Here is a 25,896-nt window from a genome sequence, read left to right as displayed (position 1 = left end):
TTTACATTATAGTGCCTTTACTTTTTAAATGGCACTATACTGTGCACTATACTGTACAGTATGCACTGTACGCCTTTCAGCGGCTGGAATGTGGTGTAAAAATTGTCAGGAGTAATGAAGGCACCGACCTCTGCTGCTTGCTTGATTAGTGGGACCTGCAAATATCCTTTAAGCAGATCCAGTTTGGTTGCATACTTTGGCTAAGCTGACATGATCAACAGTCATCTATGAAAGCGAAGGAGGAAGAGTTTGGTAACAGCATTAAACTTGCTGCCACTCTAAATCTAACAAGTCTGTTTCAGAGGAGCAATAACAAATCATATCACCTTCTCAGCTGATAAAGGAGACTTGTCAACAGCAAACAGGTACTTATTTACACATCTAGAAAAGCAGCCTGAGACATTCATGAATGCAGTGTTTTAAAAAAGACTTTCAAAGGGACCCACAACAATGCAACTGCATACAGACATCACTGGAAACAGAAACTAATTGTTAATTATTAACCTGATGCAAAACTGTAAACACATGAAGAGGAGTTGCAGAGCTCCCCGACTGACTTTTATACTTCATGCAAGACAAATAAATATTTGTTAGCTGAGGAATGGGAATAAACTTCAAGTGTTCCTCCTACATTTTATGTCACCAGAAGCAACCAGCTGGCCTACAGCAGTACAAAGGTTGAATAACGTGTGTGACGGCAGAATTTCACAACATTTAACATTGAACAAGCTAAGCCACCCAACGTGACCACAGCAGCACTAATGTAGTGTAATGCTTTATTAATTTCCTCAAGGGAAATTGTTCTCATTTCTGAGTGAGAGGTCAGCTCAGATTAAATGTTGTGCGCAAGGACACTTAACCATGAAAATGCTTAAGTGATGGAGGCTTTATAACTCGAATCAAGACCTCATCAGCTCATTAATAAACGATTTTAGAGGACACAGTTATGATGCCTACCATGGCAAGTGAGTGACGGGCTGTGCTGTCAATGGGTTGTGCTGTGTTTTAGTGTAGGAAGGTGTGTGTGTGTAATTTAAAAGTGCAGCAGTCTCACAGCAGCGTTGCGGCTCTGCAGGAGCGGTTTGGTGTTCCTCAGTAGCAGCCGGTGGTCTGGATCCATTACATACGGCTTCCTCTTAGCCATGGCAACAGCCTCAGCCTTCTTCTCCTTCTCCTCATCATCTTCATCCTCATCCTCATCTTCATCAGAACCGTAGAAGGTCTTCTCGCCGCTGCCTCCCTCCTCCAGTAGGGACTCCTGTAGAGAAAGTTAGTTAGGAATACTTTTGAGAAAGTCTCAAGTAGCAAAACAGAAAAAAGAAAACACTCAAAAGGGAACTATTCTGCTCATTTCCTCCTCCACTAGAGTAGCTTTGCATGACTCACAGTTCAAAATGTTCCCTATTTACTTTATATTTGGACCCTCAGTTTATCCTCTGCCTGAAACAAGCCATTTTAGTTCCTCCTCTCTTTATCCTCCATTTAAGCCAAGATTAGATTACTAAAGTATTTGAAACTTTAAAAATTTGATGCCTAATTGTGGAATAATTACCGACAAATTGCAAATTGTACTAAAATGAAATCCTATGATGTAAAATAAAAAGAAGACATTTTATGAAACATTTTTATGATTAAAAATTTAAGTATACAGCTGGTTCATTAGTCTCAGGATCTCATCTCTGCTTTTTTGCAGCTGATGTGTTCCTTTTGACTCCGTGAAGCAGCGATTTCCAGCTCATACTGGGATGGTCTGAAGCTGAGTTTTGAGCGGCTGAGGCCTGATATCTGTCTGAGGTTGTTGTTCTCTGCTGTGAAAGGTCAAAAAAATGCCAATTTCAGGTTGGGAATAATTTGCTGCCCCAAGTGGAGGAGTTCAAGTATATATTGGCCTTGTTCATGAGTTGGGGAAGAAAGCTTCATCTATGGTCACAAGCTGTGGGTAGTGACCAAAGAATGAGATTCTGGATACAAGTGGCAGAAATGGGCTTCCTCCAAAAGGTGTCTGGGCTCAGCCTTAGAAATAGACGAGGAACTCAGTCAGTGGTTCAGAGTAGAGACACTAATCCTCCATATTGAAAGGAGCCAGTCGAGGTGTTTTGGACATGTCCTATTGGGCGAAGGCCCTGGGACAGACCCATGACATGCTGGAGAGATTATATCTTAGCTGACTTTGGGAATGCCTCAGTGCCACCTCAGAAGTGCTGGAGAAGGTGGCTGGGGAGAGGAAGGTCTGGGCATCTATACTTGGATCTTTGCCGCTGCAACACAGACCCAGAACACAGCAGAAAATAGAATGATGGATGGATAATAAGTCCTGTTTAAATTGCCTATATAAGTCTTGAGAAGGGACAGTGTGGGAAAAAAATCTTAAAATGTCCTCTTTGTAAAATGGCTGCAGCACATGGATGAGTACTTACTGCAATAACACTGTTGAGAAAAATTGTAGTCACGTTAGGAGAAAATAAGTCAACAGGTGCATCTGAAAAACTGATAAATATACTGAAAGAAGGTGGCAACGGTGAAAAGGAAAAGAAATGACAAGCTTATTGTACCACTGCTGTCACAATGGAAGAAAATTAAAGTTGTATTATTGCAAGACATGTACCTATGCACTGTTGTTGCACAGTCTCCCAATATGTAATTTATATGCAAATTAGATGAAGGTGACAACACATAATGACTAAACTTATTTCAAGGTTTGTAAGTCTGCCTGGAGTCTTGCAACATGCAACGATGAAGCTGGAGATATTTTGTCTATGTAATAAAATTTATTGATACAGGCAGAGTCTGCATGCAAAGTGTTAATTCAGATGGCGTAACCCAAACACAGGCAGAGAACATGGCTGTATTTACAGGGATTAAAAAGAAAAAGCACTTTAAACACACACACAAACACACACATACCACAATAGCAAAAAAAAAAAAGCCATCTCAAAATGGGAAATAAGATTAAATCCCAAAAACTGAGAGTCAACAAGAAAAAACATGAAAATCTGACAGACTTAAGATAAAGACAGAGACTAGGAGGGAAGGTTAATAATGAAGGTGGGAAAAGAAGTAGGAAAGTAAAAACGCAGAAAAACACTTTCAAAATAAAACAGGAAGTAAACTGAAAAATAAGAAAGCTAAAAACACATTGAGTTGGCATGGGATGAAGTAAGTAGGTAGGTAGACATCTGCCATCATATTGCTAAGGAGTCTGGAGTATGTGAAGTTGGATACTCTGAACATGGGACTTCTCTTCTCCCAACTCCTTATAAATTCTCCTTCACACCTTTCCTTGACCTCATGAAGTTTGCCACTGAGGTGAGTGATTAGGAAAAGGGCGTAGATGGTAGAAAAAGAACAAAACAGGAAATTGGAAATCTTCTGGGCTGTTCATCTATTTCAACCACACCCACAGGCAAAATTGCACAAGGAGGGAAGGTTAATAAGGAACACGTGAACTAAATCAGACATCGGGCACGGTGGGAACAGCTCAAAGGAGGGAAGTGAAAACACAGAAAACCATGAGGATCAAACCTTCAAAATAAAACAAGAAGCAAGAACTGAGAATAACCGAGAATAATAAGAACCAAACTATGGTAATAATGCTAATAAATTTCTGCAATCTTGGTCATGCAACATAACCAAATCTATGGTATCATATTTGGTTATTGATGGTATTCTATCATTATAAACTCAATTACTCATCACAAAATGACTGCCACCCTACTTGCTTTCTCATGCTGTGTGTTTCTTACTTACATTGATGTTTGGGTTGAGAAACTGGGTTCTGGCATAGCGGGTTAACATGTTGATGATGACAACCTGCCCCCACTCCTCCACATCGATCAGGAGATTACAAAGCTTCCTGTAGTTCTTGTGGATCAGATCGATACGCTCCGGACACACCTCCTCAAAAGCCATAACAACGCTTCCTGCCACCAACTGCAGTACATTTCAGACCACACAGGAGGATAAAGCTCATGAATACCTTCTGTCAGGAGATTACATGTTAGCCCTGTGGACTAATATCCATGAATTTTACAATTAAATCTTAAACTGAACAAGAAACAGCTAATGCAAAAACTGCAAGGTGCAAAAGGAGACTGGTTAAACAAATGATAAGCCATGAAACAACTGGGGCATTAAATGCAATCTGGTGCTGTGCACATCAGCTGGTCCTGGATATTTTGTGCACTATGAGGTTTGCAAAATTGTGTTTGTCTTTGGTGAAAATAAAATCTGGAGAAAACATTGAATCAACAAAGTAAAGAGAGGAAAAACACACCGTGGTTTTGTCAGCGAGGAGTTTCTCTATGACTTCAATCAGCTGGTCTTTTTGTTCAGGATCCAAACTGAGAGGAGAGAAGAATAAATCAGTAAAAATGCATGAAACACATAAAATGTTCCAGGAACTGTGAGTAATCACCTTCAAGGGTATAAAGAAAATGGATTTTACTGCTAGAGCAGCAGTGGGTTTCTCAGGGGTCTACCTTTTATTGCTGAAGTTTTACAGTGGCAGTAAGTCACACCAACATTTGATCTAGGCCTAGCAGTTCTCAGACTGTGGATCAAGGCTCAACTGAAAGCCACAAAGAAGATTAGAAATTCACATTAACTGGAATTTAATCGCAAATGTATAATTAGTGACTCTTTGAATGATTCTAAAGCGATCTTAAATTGAAAATCATTATACATAATGTATTGTTCTCTATCAGTTCCACGCATTACCTACTGTGTGGAGGTCTGGGGAAACACAGTCATGTCAGAAAGTTTTCACAGGACTCTGTGATGCGTTCCTGTGAAAAAACTAAGCACACCCTTATGGCTTCCACAGGAGGTTTGCAAAGTTGCATCTGAACAAACCACAAGACTGCTGGATAAATGACACCAAAGTGGAGCTGTCCACAATACACAGTGCCACATTTGGCAACCAAAACAGCATATTAGCACAAAACCCTCATACTAACTGTCAAGAATGGTGGTGCAGGGATGATGATTTGTGCTTGTTTTGCAGCCACCTGGACCTGGACAACTTGCAGTCACTGAGTCAACCATGAACTCCTCTGCATACCAAAGTATTCTAGAGTCAAATGTGAGGCCGTTTGTCTGAAAGCTAAAGCTTGACCCAAGTTAGGACAATGATCCCAAGCACAGCAGTAAATCGAACACACTGAAAAAGAAAAGAATCAACACTGCATGAAAAGTGGGAGCTTCGACAGTTACTGGCATGTAATATTGCCGCGTGCCTTGAGATTTAGGGCTCTCAGCAGGAGGCTTTGGTCAGAACAGAAAACTGTAGGGAAACTGCCGTGAATGCCGTGGAAGATGCTGCAATAACCCAGTCAAAGCCCAGACCTCAACCTGATCAAAATTCTGCGGTGGGACCTTAAGATGGCCGTGCATGAATGAATTTCAGCAAACCTCAATGAACTGAAGCAATGCTGCAAAGAAGAGTGGGCTAAAATTCCTCCTCAACAATGCTAAAGTCATACAGGAAATGATTACTTCACATTGTTGTTGCTAAAGGTGGTTCTATGAGCTACTGAATCGTGGGGTGTGCTTAATTTTCACAGCACTGCATGGAGTCCTGTGAAAACACTTTCGTACAAGAAACATACTTATTTTGTTTATATTCTGCAGAAAAAAAGAATTTTATATGGATTGGATTATTATGTCCCAATCAACAGATTATAAGTAATTGTTTGAAATGAGCGACATAAGGTATGAATTCAGAGAAAAGAGCATGTTCAAAAAAAGCAGGGGGTGAGGACAAATATTAAAAATATCTGTGAAATGGTTAAACTTGTGAAGCAGTAGTGATGAGAAATTAAGCTTGTGTAATTTACAATGTAAAATTTAAAAAGAAATGATTAAAAACAAATATATCACCAAAATATGATTGTTTATGAAATAGTATCTTTTGCCTTTCTTTGGTGAAATCTGGTTGTAAAAGAGTTTCTATATAGAAAGTAGGTGCACAGTAATAAAGACAGGTGAAATAAGCTAACGCTTCAGCCTAAACTCTTTGGTCAATAATTTGTGTTCTTCCCTCTTAAGTCAATAAAAAAAATTTGTTGTTGTCATATTTAACATAATAATGGCTGAAAGAAAAAAATCATCACCATCATTAACTGTTATAATAACTGCCATGCTAGGTGCTAAGAACTAAATTAAATCATGATCATTTTGTTTTTGAGGTCTAAAACTTAAAACTGTCCTTTCAGGATTGTACCTGTATAGTTTAGGGATTGCATGTGCCGCTGTCTTCCTGACATATGGAGACATATCCGAAGCAGCTTCTTTGATGGCCAACATCATTATGGGAACGATGATTGTTACTCTTATGCTGGACAGGACTCGCAGGGCGCTGGCTCTGATCAGCTGGTTTGGATCCTGGAAAAATACATAGCGCGGAATTTTTTTAGAGGGGCTGAGATGCTGCAGTTTGGTTCCTGAAAAACGGGAATAAAAGCTAAGAAGGAATCTGCAGGAATGCTAGTAGGTCTGTGGTGCTGTTCCTAAGCTTAAGTCAGTAGTAGGACTCTTAGCAGGTGGCGATACGTAAATCTGTCACCAGTATTGTTAGGTAAAACAGCCTACTACTGTAACATTAGCTAATTAGCACTAAAACCAGTACAGCCGTAGCTGGTTCCAGTATGATCTGTTTTTGAAATGTTTGGTATTTGGTCATATCTATCAAACAGACTGTCTCAAACTGACCTGATGATGGGGCTGGATGAAAAATGAGGCAACTGAAAGTTTTATGATTTACCCTCTTGGGACCATTAACATCTACACAAGATTTCAGAGCAACTTATCTGGTAAGTATAGATATTTCAAACATCAGAAATCAGTAGATCAAAGTCAGAGGGGTTATTCATCTGGAGTCCATCTGTTTAAATTTCAGTGTTGATGAATAATGTCAGTGGTTCTCAAACCACTGTGGGGCATGGAATCACTGCAGCATGAATCAGTCATAACACTGGGATGTCAGGTGTGAACATTTTTCAGCTTCAGAAATTGAGCATATCCAAAAGATCCTCATATACAAGTGCATCTCAAAAAATTAAAAAATTTTGCACTTGAATTTAATTCAAAAAGGAAAAATTTCATATGTTCTACATTTGTTCAACATACAGTTAAATATTTAATTGTATTTTGTTTGAATTTTCAGTTAATTTAATTCATGATCAATTAAACCAGAACATCAGTGACACAGTACCTCATCCGGCACAGGACCAATCACAATTCATAGGTTAGTGCATGTAAAATGACAAATGTGAACCTGATCTTGAAAACAATTACAATTTTCTACAGAAAAGTGGTGTTAATTTATACACTCAATACTTACATCCATAGAACAGAACGTTTGGTACTAGAGGTTTCTGGTTTATATTTGTAGTCCACTTACAGTCTGAGCAACTCACGTAAACAGTGGAGCAAAACAGACAAATGAAATCTTTAAACCATCAGCTATTGTCTGACACCATCTGAGCTTTTCATTTGCCTTTTTAAATAGATGTAAATTCATAAACATGACAGGCAGATGGAAGAGGAATTCTTGGTCCAAATATCTGCTTAGCTCCACTGCAAGCTGCAAAAAATGATCTGTTGCCACCAGAGGATTAGTAAGCTGGCTACCTGATTCCCAGATCAAGTGTTTTGAAGACAAGAATTTCTACATAACAGGCTCTGACCTTTTGGTTGCATAGAGGCTGCTCTTGAGATAGCCCAGACTAAATGAAGCCCTGTAGAGCTGTAGCTTAAAATGAATGTAATATTTATTTAGATTAAAAAAAAATGTCCATCTTCACTGTGTTTTCAGTGGAAGGGGAAAGGACAATAGATGTACATAAATGTTCTGATTTTTAATTTCACAGCAGCAGAAAATTTCAAGAAGCAGCAATAACAAGCAGTTATAACAACCAGCTTTAATATATGGCTTCCTATACACAGTTTCCTATACATATTTTTGTAAAAAGATGCCATTGTGCAAGGATGTTCTGTATTAGATCCTCAACCAACCAGTGAGTAAACATTAGCAGTATGTTAGTGTTTTATGGGCAAATAATTTTCCCTGTGACCAAAACTAAAAAGGACATACCTTCCTGTAACTTTAATTTCAGTTCTGATCATACAATGAGTACCATTTCTGTAAAAACTGAAATAAAATGAATATTTTTTTAATCTAGACGTTGTAAATAATTTAGCCGTTTACTGCCATTCACTCATATTTAATAAGGATTGCGCAAGTTATGTGAATTGCAACTAATTTTAGTATAATCATTAATAGGAAGACAGGAGACTCTAGAGAGATGTATATAATATTCTGAAATCTAAAATCTGAAGGGCTGTCACTTATGTAAACTGCTGTACCTTCAAGCCTCGCTGAAAGGTGGAAATTGAAAGCAGAGCGAGATCCTGCTGCTCCTCGGCGTAACGCACCAGGTAAACATAGACCAGCTTCTTCACCTGGAAGGAGAAGCAGGAAGAAGGAAAGCGAGTGAAACAAATTTAATCATTTAAATTTTAATAATTTAATCCAAATTATATAGATTAGCTCAATTATTTTCACTGAGATCAGTCCAGTAAAGCAAGGTGGTAAAAACTTGCAAGAGAGGAGAAGAAAATTGCAATTTTGTTTAGGTGAGATAAAACTGCACTCCGTGGAGGTTCGGAAAAATGTGATAAGATAAACGCATAAATTACAAGCAAGGAAAATAAAAAATCCAGAAGAAATGGAGCCCATAACACATGAAGCAACACGAGACTGGGTTCATTACCAACCTCTATGTTTTTACAGGCCACGTTTTTCACCACAGCAGGGAAGAGATCTGATGCATTTTTACCTCGGGCGATCATCTGCAGAGAAAACAAGCATCCAGAAGCACAAGACGACATTATTCAAGCATTTCAATCATTTGCAAGAAAAAGTATAAAGTTTTTTTAATATATATTTTATTTTGTCTTTTGATGCTTTTTCTTCCCTTTAGTGTTCTTGGCGCAGTCGGGATTATGAATGAAAAGATGGGTGAGGAGCCTCAGAAGGAGAAATCTGACACAGTATGAATATTTAACAATTGACTGCACAGTTTGCATCTCTTACCACTGTAGTTAAATCATCTAAGACTGCCTTTGTCTTATGGCTCACAGGATAGAGTCTCTTAAAATGACTGGATTTTGACTATAATACAGTGAGATTTGTCAGGACTGGTATAGGAAGCATGCTTTTCTTAGCATCAGACTAAATTAAACTTGATGCACGTTGTGTTTTGTATTTAAAGCTTTGACCTTGTGCACCTGTGTACCTGCTGATCAAACCAAACATTATTCATGTGTCAAATTTAAGACCATGGGGGCAAAATCCAGCCCTATTTACAAATGTTAATCCGGTCAACCATTCATTTTAGGTTTCGAAAAACTGTGATTTGTAGATTTTTATGTGCATTTGCACTCACTGGCCACTTCATTAACCACTCATAGATTCAAATCTCTAATCAGCCAATCACATGACAGCAGCTCAATGCATTTAGACATGTAGACATAGTCAAGATGACCTGCTGAAGTTCAAACTGAGCATCAGAATGGGGAAGAAAGGAAATTGTACAACAAAAATCAGTAAAACATTGCCTGGTCTGATGTATCAATTTCTACTGTGACATTCAGATGGTACAGCCAGAACTAGATGGAAACAACATAAAAACAGGAATTCACCCTTGTGTCAACAGTTCAGGCTGGTGATCAAGTAAAAGTTTATTTATATAGCATATTTAAAACAACCTCATTTGATGAAAGTGCTGAACAGGATATACAAAATATATGTTATATACAGTACTTCTCAAAAAAAGTTAAAAGAACACTTTTTTATCAGAGTGTAGCATCAAGTCAGTTAAACTTCTGGGATATTGACCTGGTCAGTTAAGCAGCAGAGGGGGTTGCTAATCAGTTTCGGCTGCTTTGGTGTTAATGAAATTAACAACAGGTGCACTAGAGAGGCAACAATGAGACAACCCCCCAAACAGGAATGGTGTTAGAGGTGGAGGCCACGAACATTTTTTACATCCTCATCTTGACAGTTTTTTTTACTAGTTTTGCATTTGGCTAGGGTCAGTGTCACTACTGGTAGCATGAGGCCATACCTGGACCTTGGACCCATTGTCATACCCTACACTGGTGCAGTGGGTCCTAGGTTCCTCCTGGTGCACAACAATGCCTGGCCTCATGTGGCTAAAGTATGTAGGCATTTCCTGGAGGATGAAGGAATTGATACCACTGACTGCCTCCCACACTTGCCTGACCTAAATCCATTAGAACACCTCTGGGACATTATGTTTTGGTCCATCCGACACTGCCAAGTTGCACCTAATACTGTCCAGGAGCTCAGTGATGCACTACTCCAGATCTGGGAGGAGATCCCCCAGGACACCATCTGTCATCTCATTAGGAGCATGCCCTGATATTGTCAGGCATGCATAATAATAATACATGGGGTCCATATAAACTACTCATTATCATTTTGAGTTGCTGCAATGAAATTCTGGCAAAATGGATTAGCCTGCTGCATCATTTTTTCACTTTAGTTTTTGGGGTGTCTTTGAATTTAACCCTCTGTAGGTCGACAATTTAAATTTCCATCAAATAATATGGCAAACTTTGATTTCTAACACATTATCCTGTCCATATCAGTGTAGCTATTCAGCATGATTTTTTCCCATTGAGATCTAATCTGTTTTCAAAGTGTTCCTTTGATTTTTTTTGAGTTGTGTATAAAGTGAAGAGACTGGGTCCCAATACAGAATCTTGAGGTACCCCACAACTAAGTGGGGACACTGATGATAAATACTATCCTAAAAGGACAGATCAAGTTTACAGTGTCAAATGCCACAGTCACATCCTCTAACACAAGGACAGTAGAATTATCAAAATCAATGGTTAAAAGCAGTCATTAAAAAAACTCTTAGAAGGGCTGTTTCTGTGCTTTGTTGTTTGTGCTACATTTGAAACCAGACTGGAACTTCTCAGAGATACCATTTATAACCATAATTGGTTATAAATTGCCTTCTCTAAAACTTGAAAGAAAAGGGAGCTCAGAAACAGATCTGAAGTTTGAGACAACGGAAGAGTCCAAATTGCTCTTTTTGATGAGGGGCTGTGCGACAGCATATTTGAAAGCAGCTGAGACACAGACAGACATCAAGGAGGAATTAATTATGTCAACAATCATGGCCCAAGAGTACTAAAAACATTCTTGAGAAGACGGGATGGGATGCTGTCTAAGGGGCAATAAGAAGGCCTCAAATGGTGAACTACTTCAGTTAAAGAAAAGAAAGACAACTGGGCATACAGGAGAAACAGCGAGATCTAAAGCAGGACCAGAGGGAAAAGGCCTGATAGTAGAAATCTTTTCTTTAAAAAGATCTGAGAAATTTTTCACAAAAGACAGGTAAGGGCACAATACAAGTAGAAGCACACAAGTTTATGAGAGAGTTAAGAGTGCTAAAAAAAGAAAAAGACATTTATGGCTGTTATTTGACATGAGTTTAGATTTTAAAAAAGGATTTTTGTTGTTTTAATGGTTCTCTGGTACTCCAGTAGGGTGTTTTTTAGAATGTCTAATTAAACTTGAAGATGATCCCTCTTCCATCTTCTTTCTTTGTGTAGACAAGTGTGCCTCAGAGCACAAGTAGCATCATTCAGCCATGGCTCTGTCACTGGCTTAGAGTGTTTAAAGTTAAAAGGAGCCACCATGTCCAGAAGATCAATACAAGTAGAGTTAAGAAGAAAGAATGACAGATTCATTGGGACTGAGATTATGGCAGTGATCCAGATTATGAAGTAAAGAGTCATTAAAAACTGATGCAAACAGATTTGCCTTTAAAAAATTAATTGTGCGGACTTGGCATGCTAGGGTGCACAATTTAACTTGAGAACAAGTCAGAGTAGCAGTGAATAAAACAGCAAAATGGTTTGAAATACGTGTGTCATAAATCTCAGATTTAAATCGAATGGCAACATGAGGTCCAGTGTGTGTCCTTTTTCATGTGTTGGATCAATCATAGACTGGATCTTTGATCAAGGGTGTGGACTCACAACAGCCATAAATATTAAAATTACAGACAATCATAATTCACATTTTCTTGGCATACTTTGGGCCCCTTAGCACCAACTGAGCATCATTTAAACACAGCTGACCTGAGTATTGTTTGCATGTCCATCCCTTTATGAGCAGAGTGTACCCATCTTCTGATGGCTGCTTCCACAAGGATAATGTGCCATGTTGCAAAGCTCAAATCATCTCAAGCTGTTTTCTTGCACATGACAATGAGTTCACTTTACTCAAATCACCTCCACAGTCAGTGGATCTTAACTCTATAGAGCACCACTGGGATGTGGTGGAACAGGTGATTTGAATCATGGATGTGCAGCCAACAAATCTGCAGCAATTGTGTGCCACCAGCATGTCAATATGGACCAAAATCTCAGATGAATGTTTTCAGCACCTTGTTGAATCTGTGCCATCAAGAATTAAGGCAGTTCTGAAGGTAAAAGTTGGTCCAAATTAGTATTAGCAAGGTGTGCCTAATAAAGTGTCCTGTGAGTGTTTTTCACATACTAAGATAAGGCTGTATTTAACATGTAAACTACATGATTAAAATATCTTTTACCTTTCACCTTTCTATCAAAATTTCCCACACAGCTATTAATTTTGCCTTCACGTGATTTTTTTTTAAATCCTCCATACTGCCAGTAAATGTTGCACTTGACCAAATCTTTCTGATCTGATGAGGCGTTTAAATGGACTAAATTATATATATCAGATGCACAGACTGTATAAAAAGATGGACGTAGCATATGGGTCTAAAAAGTTGAAATACCTTAAACCCGCAAATTAATTTTTTTATTTTTTTTATTTATTTATTTATTTATTTTTGAATGGGCAGCAGGTACAACTCCTCTTGCTGCTTTTGGTTGTATAGAAATCTGTGGGAAAATGGCTCTGTGACCTCAGTAAGGACTATCCTGATAAATTTACGGGCTAAGTCACAAGTTTCAGGTCTAACTGCCTCTCGCTCTATGGTAGCTGAAATAGGTTCCAGCACCCATTCGACCCTGAATTGAATAAGCAGAAGAGGATGGATGGATGGATGGATGGATGGATGGATGGATGGATGGAGTAAAAGTTACTGTCAGTTACTGTCAGTCCTGACACAACCTCCATTGAATTTGTGTCTCTGAAGCAAATCAAAACAGAATTCTTTGCTTTCTTTTCTTTGTTAGGCAAATGTGTAAACCACTACACTACAGAGCCAGTATATAATAACTGAAGTAAATTTTGAACTTATGGTCATTATTAGAGCCAAAAAAAAAGAGGATTATGGGTATGGTCAATGGCTAATCACTTGTCAATAAAGTCATTAGCTACAGAGCTGTGTCCTTTGTTTTCACAGGCAGATCTACCTGTAGCTCATCATGTACCATTTCAAAACACCAAGATGGCGACTGGGAAAAAACTCAGCCCGAGGCTTCAGAACAGGACTTCTTTCATCATAGTAGCTGCAAGCATCTTTTATTAATAGTCCATAGTAAAAAAGCTATATGTAACAATGTTATCCATTACATTTTTAATTTTTAAAATTTCTTAAAGCATGATAAACTACTCGAGTCACCCTTGATGTGATCCAATTTTCCAGTGTGCCCATTTGATTTATACTCACAGCTACAATCCGCTTCATTGCCTCCAGCTTGAGGGAGTCTTTGTTGCTGTCCAGCATCTCTTTCAAGTCGTCATGTCTGTGGGAAACATTATAAAAATTACTTCACAGCATGGTTTCGCTCAAGCACAAGGAACCACAAAATACCCTGAATGCTGAAGGTCTCAAACAAGGTACACAGATGTTAACATTTACCATTCAAAGCACAAAATTTATCAGACTGTGAGTGTGACCCAAAATGTTTTCTCTTTGAGGTGGGAAATACAAAACTACAGAAACCTTTGAACATGAAATAGTTGGATAATTGGGAAGTGACATAATCCCTAAAACAAGCTGACTTATCACAGACAGATTGCTGATATACAGGTAGAAGCAAGGGAAGCAGAATTTCTGGGTCAGAAATATTTTCATGAAGATGGGTCAGGTAGCTCAATAGATAAATCATAAAGGTCTATTAGCATCATACATGTTTATTTATTATTTAGACAAACAGACAGTCTAGTAATTCTAATGGTCAATTGTTGGACCGGCCAACTGATTAGTGGTTTAATCAGCAACAACTGATTAGTAAGATCAACATGTCCTCCAATCTGAACGACAATATTGGTCGTTCGTTCCAAAACGACCTATATGAAAGTTTCCATAATAAGCACTCTTACATGTGGCTTTGCATTTTATGTCAGTCATGTCTGTGTGTAATGCGGCTGTGGCTCAGGAGCAATAGGAGATCACCTATTAATCTGAAGGTTGGTGGGAGCGCTTTGAGTGCTCAAGTACAGTAGAAAAGCGCTATGTAAGACCCAGTGTATTTGTTTACTGTTTATCTTTTCCGGTTGCTTCTAATGCTTCTAATGGACTTTAGTCCTCATAGACTTTTAAGAAATCTGAGGAAATCATATTTACACATGCCAGAGAAAACCTAATGCGTTATTCACACACCCTTTCATGTACGACCGCTAGAAGTCACTTCATTTTATTTTAAAATGAAGATATTGTTTGTAAAACGTAAAACGACCTATGAGGTCATTTTTTTTAAAGGAGGACAGGCTCACAAAGATTTATCACTGTTCTTTGCTTTATTCCAAGTACTTTGCTTTATGAAACTGTTATAAACTTCTTTGTTTATAACATTTGAAACAGCAAATACTGTGTAAAATCAACAGAACAATGACCAAATTAAGTGGATAATGATGTAACCACTTCCAGATTTGAAAAGTATTACTAATAACTTATTCTTAGCCTCTGTATAATTTATATTATTTGTATTTATTTTATAGATGGATAATCTGGAGCTAACTTGTCCCCAAAAGGCCAAATAATATAAACATAAAATTATAAAAGTTTTGTCATCTTTTCCAACTTACTGTATATAAGCTTGAACATTAGCTCTTGGTATTAAACCACAGGACCTTAAACTAGTCATCTTTTCCTGCTAACTTGTTGCTGGGAATGCGGAGAACACAAGATGCCAACTTCAAGCCAAATCCACAAGTCACCGCCAAGTGTGGGATTTTTCAAGGAGATGCTCTGTCCCCACAGCTGTTCTGCATAGGCCCGAATCCCCTCAGCCACATCATCAACAAGACTGGCTACAGATACCGAGTATGAAATGCAGCAACCATCAACCACCTCCTGTACATGGATGACATCAAGCTGTATGTCAGGAGTGAACGAGATATTGATTCATTGATCCACACCGCTAGGATCTACAGCAATGGCATTGGAATGTCATTCGGACTGGAGAAGTGTAGTCAACTGGTAAAAAAGAGAGGGAAGGTAGCCAGAACTGAGGGGATTGCACTACCAGAAGACAGCACTGCAGACACTGAGGCCAGCTACAAGTACCTTGGAATCCCACAGGCAAATGGGAACCATGAAGAAGTCGCTAGAATCATAGCAGCACAGGAACAAGCTCTGAGCACAAGATCAATAGAGGTTGGGGTCTACCACACAAGGCAAGACCCCAAGTACCTGCAGAGAGAGTAAGGCAAATCCTGAAGAGTCAGCTGAATGGGAAGAACAAGATCTGGGCAATCAATACCTATGCCCTGCCAGTTGTCAGATACCCTGCTGGGATAAAAAGCTGGCCAAAGGAAGAAATAGACGCCACTAATGTCAAGACAAGAAAGCTCCTTACCATGCATGGAGGGTTTCACCCCAAATCCAGCACCCTGAGACGGTACGCTAAGTGGAAGGAAGGAGCCAGAGGACTAGTGAGTGTCAGAACCACTATCACGGATGAAACCGCAAAGATCTGTGAATACATCAGGAAGATGGCCACAAAGGATCATGTGCTTAGTGAGGACCTCAGGCAGCAGAAACCTGAGAAAGAAGAGGACGAAGAACAGGAACCATCATGGAAGGACAGGCCCCTGCAGATTTCAGGAATGACATCGGAGCGCAGTCTTGGGAACAGGTAAGATACTGTGCAGGACCCTCAAGCTCCCAGACCTCTGGTAGAGGACTCGAGCTTGGAGGACAAAGACCGCTCACAGGGTGAGCTGGGGTTTTATATGCAATAAGCTCCACTGGTATACTTGCCTCCATCACCTGTTGTAATGAGTATCGACAAAGTACTCAAACAGTGAATTAAAAATGTGTTCTTTACTTTTTATCCTGCTGTGTATAGCAATAACCACACATGGACTGGACTTGCCACAGCACATCATTTAGAAGCCACTACACTATAATATCACCAGTATGCATATTTTTATTGTTTTCTTATTTTCTAACTGTCCTTTGCATCTGCATACAGACTACTGTATAACAGTGCTTTGTTCTCCGCCTCTACTCATCCATCATCCCCGTCAGAAACAACAGAGCGGTCAGCTCACACATGAGAAGCAGGATCCATCCTTGTGTGAGTGGATCTAAGTTGACATCTCCACCCTGCTGCAAAACAAACACACAAAAACAGCATTGACAGTTTCCACCAAACCTGCCTGGAGGAACCTGCAAACAACAGTGTAGACAGGAACAACTGCTGCTGCTGTCAAGATAAAGACAAAGGACTAATTGAATTCTGAAATACTGATGGATGGCATTTTCAAACAACCTTCACATCCCTTCTGCTGTCTCCCAGTAATCAAGCAACAAGAGACAAAAAGACATCCCATATTTTCATTCCACAAAGACAGAAACTTTGAGGAGCTGTCTATTTAACAACCTTAAAACCTCAATGATAATACATTTAAAGCAACAAGTTACTCTTATTTTGTTTCAATAATGACAGCGTGCATAGATATAAATGTGGCAGTGTTAGCCAAGTAGGTATTATTCAGTTGCTGCCCCTCAGCCAGCAGTTTATTTACCCATGATGACGACAAAAAGATTCAATAAAAGCAGTTTTTTGAAATGTTTTCGTGTGGAAATTAAACCTGTGTCTTTAAATCTGGGAAAAAAGTAAACTACTCTAAAACCACCAAACAGGATGACTCTCCCAGCAAACAGATGTTCCATTAGGAATCAGGATCTTTGTCATTTGGAGATATGGGAAATGAAGGGTGGAGTTTGGCTGGTGGTGGGTGGAGTGAATCAATAGCTACACAAACAGCAACAACAAAGGATGCAATAAAATGAAGTTAAGTGATTTCCTGATTTCCCAAAGAGCATTTGTTGCATCTGACAGCATTTGCAAGTAGGATTGAAGGTCTGGGATGAACAACTCTCACAACCAAGTCCAGAGTCTCTACTAAACAAATGACTACACACTGTTTTAAAACAGATGAGAGATGGGAAGTTCTGATGTGACAAAACTGGGATTTTCTACACAAACAACTTTATTGCTGCCACTGAGATACTATTTCTTATAGCTTCTCTTTTAACTAAAGTATATAGAAAAAATAAAGAGAACTATATTATATTAGGGTGTGTGCTTTTGAATTTGACCATTACCTCTTAAATGTAAATGTATAATATTTTTTCCAGGATTTCTTTATTTATATCACAATCTGCTACCAAATGTTCAACATTTGGTAGCAGATTGTGGTATAAATAAAGAAATCCATTATTAGATTTCTGTAATTGATATGTCAGACCCATCCATCCTTATCAGGGCTGAGGTGGTTTGAGCCTATCCCAGCTGTCATGGAGCAATAGGTGGGGTACACTCTGTATAGGATTGCCAGTAATTCCCTTCAATTGAATAAACTAGCAAAAATGCAGGCCTCCACTTTGCTCATGTATGAAAACAGACATGGTGTCTAGGAGGAGTTAGGAACAGATGCACGTACATATGCTACAATCTTCACAGTAAGAAGATTAAATCCACTGATATTTAGTAATTACTACAGTATATGCACACATATTACTGATATGCATTATATGTATTCTGCATCTCGTATGGCTACAATCAGCACTGGAAAAGTGCTGATTGTAGTTGATTATAGCTATATAAATTATATAGGTGCTAACAAAGTTTTCCACTGGAAAACTTACTATTGTCAAGCACAGTGATCTAAACCACATGATCACAGACCCAGCCCATCCTTGTTGGTGTCTCACTGGCAGATTTGAATGAGGATGTATATGACTGGTTGTTTTGCATTTTTTCCTACTGTATACCTATCATATTTAAAATGTCATGTGTAATATGTTTTCTGATGACACTGATAAAGGTACATGCAGTACGACAAGTGTTGGTGGAGCTTTAACTTCTTCAGATCTAGTCCTCTCGTCCGTGCACCTTGGAACTTCTACTCAGAAAATTTGCATGGATGCACATTTTAAAGCAGGTCTGAATTTATACACTGATTTAAAAAAAATTTTGATGATATTGGATCACCTTGGTTTATATGGTCTTGGATTCATCAGACCTAGGGACCTGTCCAGAGTGTAGGGGTTCCATTTTATTGTAGTTTTCCACTTCTCTTCGTAACAGTGTAATGTTTTGCGGTGAACCGTGGCTAACACACCTAGATTAGAAATATTTAGTGCTGCAGAAGCCTTGAGGCAGACACTTAATGTCCAAAATGACAATGCAAACAGCTCAACTGACAAAAATGAGTCAGTTTTATGAAGTATTAAAACATTTTAGAATATTTGTCATAGATAAATGAATCTGCACAAGCATGATGAGAGCCGGAAGAGCCAAAAAGCTTCAACAATCACAGAATGTATAAGGAAATTATTTTAACACAGTGTTGTGATTAATTTATTATCTCCCTGTGCCGTGTGCATGTATCTCCCAACAGTATGAATGTTATTCAAATCAGACTCCAACCAGTGCCACAAATTACTTCCTACAGTAAATAATCAAAGTGCAGCCAGAACTTTAACTTACTCTGCTGTAAGAGTGGGAGGCTGCTGGGGCGCACGATATAATTCATCTGTTTTGGTCATGTGACAGCAGTGAATGGAGGCTTGCAGTCTGTGAGGAGGTGGCTGCTGCAGAAGAGAGTCGGTTTATCACGACTCTGCCCCGAGTTTAAAGTGTGTGCGCGCAGGCGTTTGTGAGTCTGTGTGCTAAGAAAAGGCTCTGCTTTTTTGCTCCGTCAAGCATCAAAGTGTTAATAATTGCATTGCTTCACGAATAATATAGTTCACGCTGTCACACACTTCAAAACCTACTCTCATCAAAGACTGTCAAATTAAGCCATGACAGTGAGGATTATTTTTGGATGCAAGTGGAGAACTCATGCTGGGGCTTTTTTTGGTCACAAATAAGTAGCTGTGTCCCAAAACAAGAAAACAAATGAATGGATAATGCAAATACAATTTGCCAAAAGTACTGGGATGAGGATGAGTGAACCAAATACTGATTTACAGCAGAAAAAGGAAGGTCCCAGTGGTTCATTTCATCCTGTAAAATTATGGTAATGAATCGCAGCCTTTGGCTAAAACAAGCGAACATTTTTATCAACACACTCTGTTTAGTACAGTCTGAAACTGAACATCTACTTCCTTTGAGGAGAGAAGAAATGGAAGCCTTTTTTGTTTAAAAGTGAAAAATAGAGAAGAACGTTACAAGATGAGTCCCAAAAACATCCAACAACTAAAGCAGCTAGTGGCAATATATGTACCTTATGAAAAATTACCAAGTGCTGCCAGAACACTCATTAGGGCACATATATGATTTACCATGCTGACAGTTTAAAGCTAACATTTGCTAAATAGGCCTAAACAAAAGTTGAGGCATAGTGCAAACAGGTTGGCCACAATTATAGTGTACTGATGATAATGATGCTATTTAAAAGTGAAATAATGTATATATGAAAATATTGTAAGCAATGCTGTAAGGGGGTGTGTGTTTTGTACAGTAGTGGCCACAGACTGTCACCACCTCTGTGCACTTTTATTTTGAGTTTAATTCATTTGCCAAAAAAGAAAATTTATTGGAAAAAAAAATAAATTTATAGATGAACCTGAATGACAGCATTATTGCCATTTCTTTTTGGTCAAAGTTTCCATAAACATTGTAGGAATATTGTCTCTGTAAAATTTTTTTGACCAAAATATCCATAAAGTGAAAAGTCTGATTTCATGACTGAAGATTTGAATTAAGACTGCATGTAGACTTCATAGAGTATCAGAGTCATTAAAGGTAATCCTGTGGGAGGTATGTGATTTCAAAGGCTTTTGACTATTAATTCATCCAACGATGCACGATCATATGCACGTCACACGTATGCTTTAATGGCCACCAGATAGTTTAAATTTTAAGAACTGGCAAGCAGTTCGAATGAGGCACGCCTTTACCGTTGTGGCTCATTATGAGGTGGGTGTGGCTCAGGAGGTAGAGCGAATAGTTGGTGCCCCGCTCCGGTCTGTGGGCAAGATACTGAAGCCCAAGTTGCTCCAGATGTGTTCATCTGCGTGTGATTGTGTGTGAATGATAGATAGAAAGCACTTAAATGTGGAAAGTGCTTGTATGTGAATGAGACATGTTGTAAAAAGTGCTTTGCTCCTGTAGAGTAGAAAAGCACTATGTAAGAACCAGTCCATTTACCATTCTACACCATTAACTGAGGGTGAAAGACGGTCACAACAGATGGCAGAGAGAGGGGAATCATTCTGGACATTTAAATGTTACATCCAAAGAACCATGACTGACAAAAGGTCACAAGCAGTCGCTGCAAACAGCGGTTGTGGCTGTTTATTCCTTTGAGGTAGGACATTGCCTTTATTGTCAGGCAATATACAACTAATGCTGCCTGTTTTTGATTACTTTACTTTATACAATAAATATATGGCTTATGAGAAGAAGACTAAATAAACTTTTTTTTTTCTTCTGCTGTTAAAATTTTTTTTTTTAATAAACAACCATTTTTGTCGGGTGTCTATAAGCAGTGACTCAAAGAATAATCCACCACGTCCGAGCATGAGCGTCAACAAACGTTAACCTTATTGTGGTGCTAAAAAAGGGGATCGACAAAGTCATTAAGATTCAACCTCTGGAAACCACAAATGTTTGCAGCAGCTTTTATCCCAATTCATATACAGTTGATGCTGTTATCATACTGATATTTTATGATTAAACATGGAAACAGCAGGTGGCACTACAGAAGGCTCAGGGAATCGTTACAAGAATGAGGACTCATCCTCTGGGATCAACAAATATTTGAATCAAACTTTGTGCTAATCCATGCAGATGATGGAAAGATATTTCATTGGATGGGTGAAAAATGAATCTGATTGAGCTACTTCGGAAAGCTCATGGATCATTAAAGCCACCGGGATTCATCCTCTGGGAAACATGAATGCATTCATCAAGTCTTGCACCAATCCTTGTACAGTTGATGCTGAGATAATTCATAGGATAAAATGTCCACTTAACTAGGCGGCAGCACTCCAAAACATCAAGGAATCGCTGAAGGATTTCAATAAAATCTACAAATGCTGATCATTTTTATCATCCACACAGTTATGGCAGAATTTATCACACTTTCTACTGAATGAAATGTAGAGAACAAAGCACAACAATGTTTTTCGGACTGTCTCTCATATGAAAAGTGGCAGATATTGTAGAACACACCATAAATTACAAAGCTGCAAAATAATGCCAAGCTGAATGGGATGATGCTACGCCTGAAATCCTGTATTTTCATAATAGAAATAACTGTACAGGAGCCAAATTTCCACTGGTGGAAATCCTGTTAAATTGCACTGCAGCAACATGATGTCGCATTCGTCCTTTTTGCCTCTGCTGAATGCAAAGAGATCACGCCCTTTCTGAATGCAATCAGCACCGATTCTAGGAAACAGGAAATCACTAAATTATGATTTAAAGCCACAGTAAATTTCTAAATTTAGCAGCCACAGTGAAACCACCCAACCAAAGGCTTAATTTGCTTTCCCAGCTTGTGTTAACCCCCTGATCAGCTTAACTAATTAATAAATTGAAAGGAACTGATGTGGCCTGTTTGAAGACAAACAAGCCTTTAGAAGATCTCATTAAAAATGGACCTGCAAACATTCATTACATTTGCTGTAGCTGTGGACAAACATTGAACGTGTCAAACAGGAATGATGAGTTATTTGCACACACGCTGATAAGTCACACATGCATTATTAGAGATAGTGGATGAGGCAGTAGCTGTAGTGGCACATATGGTCAAAAACTGCAGGGGAGGGAGAGTTTCTCTTTCTAGCAGTTATTTCTGTCAAAGCTAACCAACAGAAAGATTCAAAGCCTGAATTAAAAGTTATGACTGCAAGACAAAAGTACTCATAGTGCTAGATGAGCAGTTTTTAATTCTTTGAAATAAAAAGACTATATTGAGCACCTACAGGAAAAATGAACCTCTAACTGGTTTTATGCATCCCTGCTTGAGCTCAAAGGATCCACAGTAATTCAACACCAACACAGAGTCTCTCATTTCTCTGGATTTTGCTCTGTCCTGCTGAACAACAGATGAATTTACAAGCGGCTCTGAATTATTTAACCCAGTGTGGTACAACAGCGCACATGGGCGGTCAGGTTACCTGCCACCATCGCCAAGAGATCAGCAGGGCTCTTCTTCTGGAAAGTCTCCATGGGAGTAGGCCAGTGTTTAATGATACACTTTTAAGTGCAATGTCAGTTTGTTCAGCACGAACAGGGTGTATTAACATGAAAAGCAAAAGATATGAAAATGTATTTGCATGAATCAGCAGCAAGTGAAAGATTGAAGAGTTGCAGTTTGAATTTATAAGCAGCTGTTTTACATAAGCCAGTTCTCTTAGCAGAGACGCGTCTTGTTTTTCCACATTGAGAGATGGTAGAATTTGCCTCTTAAAATCAACCAGAACTGAACTTCTGTGCTGCTCTAATTTTGTAAAATTAAAAGAAACATCTGTAGCTGGTAGGTATGACCCAATAAAATCTGAAAGTGTAATTATATCCCTCTTGATGCAAAACTGTTTCTGAAGAGCACTGCATTGCCTTTTCATTTTAGGGGTTTGCAGTCTTATTACTTATAGAAGCTTCATTGCCTTTGCTTCACATAACCAGATTCCAATAAACAGCTTCTTTACTAAATCCCTTTGCTTTACTTCCTGTCCAGGTCCTTTACAGGGGACCATGGCATATAATATAAGGGATTCCCATATTTTTGGACTTAAAATTGAAGCCATGTCTACTCTACAACATATTTCACATGTTGCATACAGGCATGTCCATAAGTTGCTCCCTGATGATCCTTATAGATGTGAACCTACAGTAGCACTCTTTTATTTCATTAGTCCAGCAGTAGGAATTTAATGGTTAATTCTTTTAATAATTAATTGGTTTAGAAGTGTCAGACATTTTCTCTTTCTAGCTTCTCCAGGTCAAGCATTTTCTGCTTGTCTCTTTTGTATGTTTTGTAAACTGAACGTCTTCTGATTTAGGACCATCGAAAAATGTCCAGCAGACTGATGATAATGATGCCAATTTTCAGAAGCAGACTCTACAGTACATTCTAGCTACACTTGGGGTGGCTGTAGCTCAGTAGGTAGAGCAGGTCACCTACTGATCGGAAGGTCAGCGGTTCGATTCCTGGCTACTCCAGGCTACATGCCAATGTATCCTTGGGCAAGATTCTTAACCCCAAGTTGCTCTCCGACCGTCCTGTCGGAGTATGAATGTTAGTTAATTAAAAAAGCACTTAGCTTAGTAGAAACATGTAAGTGCTTGTATGATTGTGAGTGCATGGGTAAATGTAAAACGTGTTGTGTAAGTGCTTTGAGTGCTCTGACTGAGTAGAAAAGCGCTATATAAGAGCTAGTCCACTTTGCAGCTGTGCTCTATGTTGGATACAAGGATTCCCAACCTTGTTGGCTTATGTTACTTGACAACAATAGCTCTCAAAGTGGGGTGCAGGGACCCCTAGGGAACCTGGATCCACAGCTAAGGGGTCATAAAAATATAAGTCATAACCTTTTGATGTATCATTACAAAGTGCATGCATTTACACCAGCCCACTGTGCCCATTACTCCCTACCACATTATCTTTAGCCCAGCATAAGTCTGACATGGCTGTGGCACATCAAATCAGTTTGTTATAAAATCACACATATTTCAGGGTGCAATAAACTTTTTCTGTGCAAAGGTCTTGATACCCCTCTCCCTTCATTTCTGTATATTTTGCTTTGAAGGAGCCAGACCTTCTTGTAATGCTTTAAAGTGGTGATGAGCAATAGTTCTCTAGGTTTTCTCCAGAGTTTTTCTTTGGACATTGGTTGTTCTTCACCCATTTCCAGTCCAGTCCTTGTACTTCATCGTTTTCAGAGGAATATTGTGTTTGTTAAGTCACTTCACACTAGCCTATGAATCATTCAAGCATAAAAAAATGAACCTAACTCAATGGGTGAACCAGTGTTGTGTCTACACATAACAGACATCTTAGCAAACTTAGCATTTCCATGTATGTTTGCACATGCTACAATAAATTGCTGCACCCATTTCCCATTTTTCAGGCAAAATATAAAGAAATGGGGGTGATGCAAGACTTTTCCACAGCAGTGTATGTTTATATTTTTCTATTTAAAAAGGAAAATGCACATTCATTGAGATGCATGTAAATATGCCCCGTTTAATCACATGGCCTAATTTTCATCTGCAGACACTGGCAGGTTGATAGCTTTACTGGACAGTAAAAGAAAACCACAGATGCAAAAGCATCGATTTACCGCGAAACTTATGAATGTGAAAACAATAACATAACCATATAACATATTACACAAACAAGATCATTTTAAAGAATGTAGCTAGGATTACTACCCAGCCAGCTAAATGGGAAGCATGGAAAAGTATTTGAGTCAGTCAACACTGTCAGGTGACATTAAGATCAGTTCAGCTAAATCGATGAATTTTCCATGGGTGTTCTTGGAAAATTCTTTCTCCATGCTTTACAGCAAGTCATTAGTCTATTGGATAACCTCTTACCATTTGTTCTATAGGACTTTTAAGGAATTTGACTAAATTAAATCATTTTATTTTCATGGTTTTAAAAGGCTCAGGAGGCAAACAAAGAAAGCTTGTTCTCAAGTTGCATTCATTGAAATCTTCCCTGGAAAAGAAGCCATTAAACACTCTTAAATTTAAAACTCTAGCACTGATGTGGTCTGGATTAACCTACCGCAGCGGCTGAGTTTGGAAACTGCTGCCACCACCACCTCCACCACCACCTTCCTCTAGTGGGGCTCGTTCCTCCTGGTCTCCCCCTCCTGCACCACCACCACCTCCGCCTGTACCTCCAGATCGAAGGTGGCGCAGCTCATCAGGCTGGAGGGCACTGTACCAAGCCTGCTGCCCACTGTCAGGGGTCAGCACGGGGCTCTTGTCCTCCTCTTGGCCTTGGACCTGACTTTGCACAGTCTTCACAATGTTCACCGCATTCACCGGCAGCTGCAACAGCTTTTGCATGGTGGTCATGGTCGAAATGTAGTCTCAACCTGTAGAACCACAGATGGATCACGTGGAAAAACAATGAGAAGACTCGAGCTTTCCCGAGCAAATCTTTCCCGTCAATCAGAGGAAATTCTCTCGGTGCTCCTCAGACAGTTTTCACGCGACAAAGAGCAGCGTCAGCTACTCTGTTACAAATACTCCTTTCCTCTGAGGTGAAGTATGTGGACATTTCTTGCAAGCCTGGCACGACAACCCTCTTCATAAATGCTCCACTGTGGAGAGGATGCTGCCTAATCCAAATCCAGCGGTAGCTCCGGAGCTCTGTTATATTTTTTCCCCTCCTCTTCTGTTACTGCTGAGTGTACCAGCAGACATCAGCTGCTCAGT

General features: G+C 39.1%; 1 protein-coding gene across 2 annotated transcripts in view; it reads right to left on the bottom strand.

The window, feature by feature from the left end:
• ap3b2 (adaptor related protein complex 3 subunit beta 2) overlaps window positions 1–25,896 on the bottom strand; it is a 68,530-nt gene that overhangs the window by 30,760 nt on the left and 11,874 nt on the right. For both annotated transcript variants that reach the window (XM_030731329.1, XM_030731330.1), the window contains exons 2-8: window positions 13,704–13,779; window positions 8,776–8,850; window positions 8,365–8,460; window positions 6,221–6,381; window positions 4,274–4,340; window positions 3,748–3,930; window positions 1,055–1,258 (exon numbers count right to left, since the gene is read on the bottom strand). In XM_030731329.1, coding sequence (XP_030587189.1) covers window positions 1,055–1,258; window positions 3,748–3,930; window positions 4,274–4,340; window positions 6,221–6,381; window positions 8,365–8,460; window positions 8,776–8,850; window positions 13,704–13,779 — 862 coding nt within the window. The remainder of the gene's footprint in view (window positions 1–1,054; window positions 1,259–3,747; window positions 3,931–4,273; window positions 4,341–6,220; window positions 6,382–8,364; window positions 8,461–8,775; window positions 8,851–13,703; window positions 13,780–25,896) is intronic.

Source organism: Archocentrus centrarchus, chromosome 6 (genome assembly GCF_007364275.1).
Source record: "Archocentrus centrarchus isolate MPI-CPG fArcCen1 chromosome 6, fArcCen1, whole genome shotgun sequence".
NCBI classification, from domain to species: Eukaryota; Metazoa; Chordata; class Actinopteri; order Cichliformes; family Cichlidae; genus Archocentrus; species Archocentrus centrarchus.
Note: the sequence above shows the minus strand (reverse complement) of the source record. Positions and strands in the feature narration are given on the sequence as shown.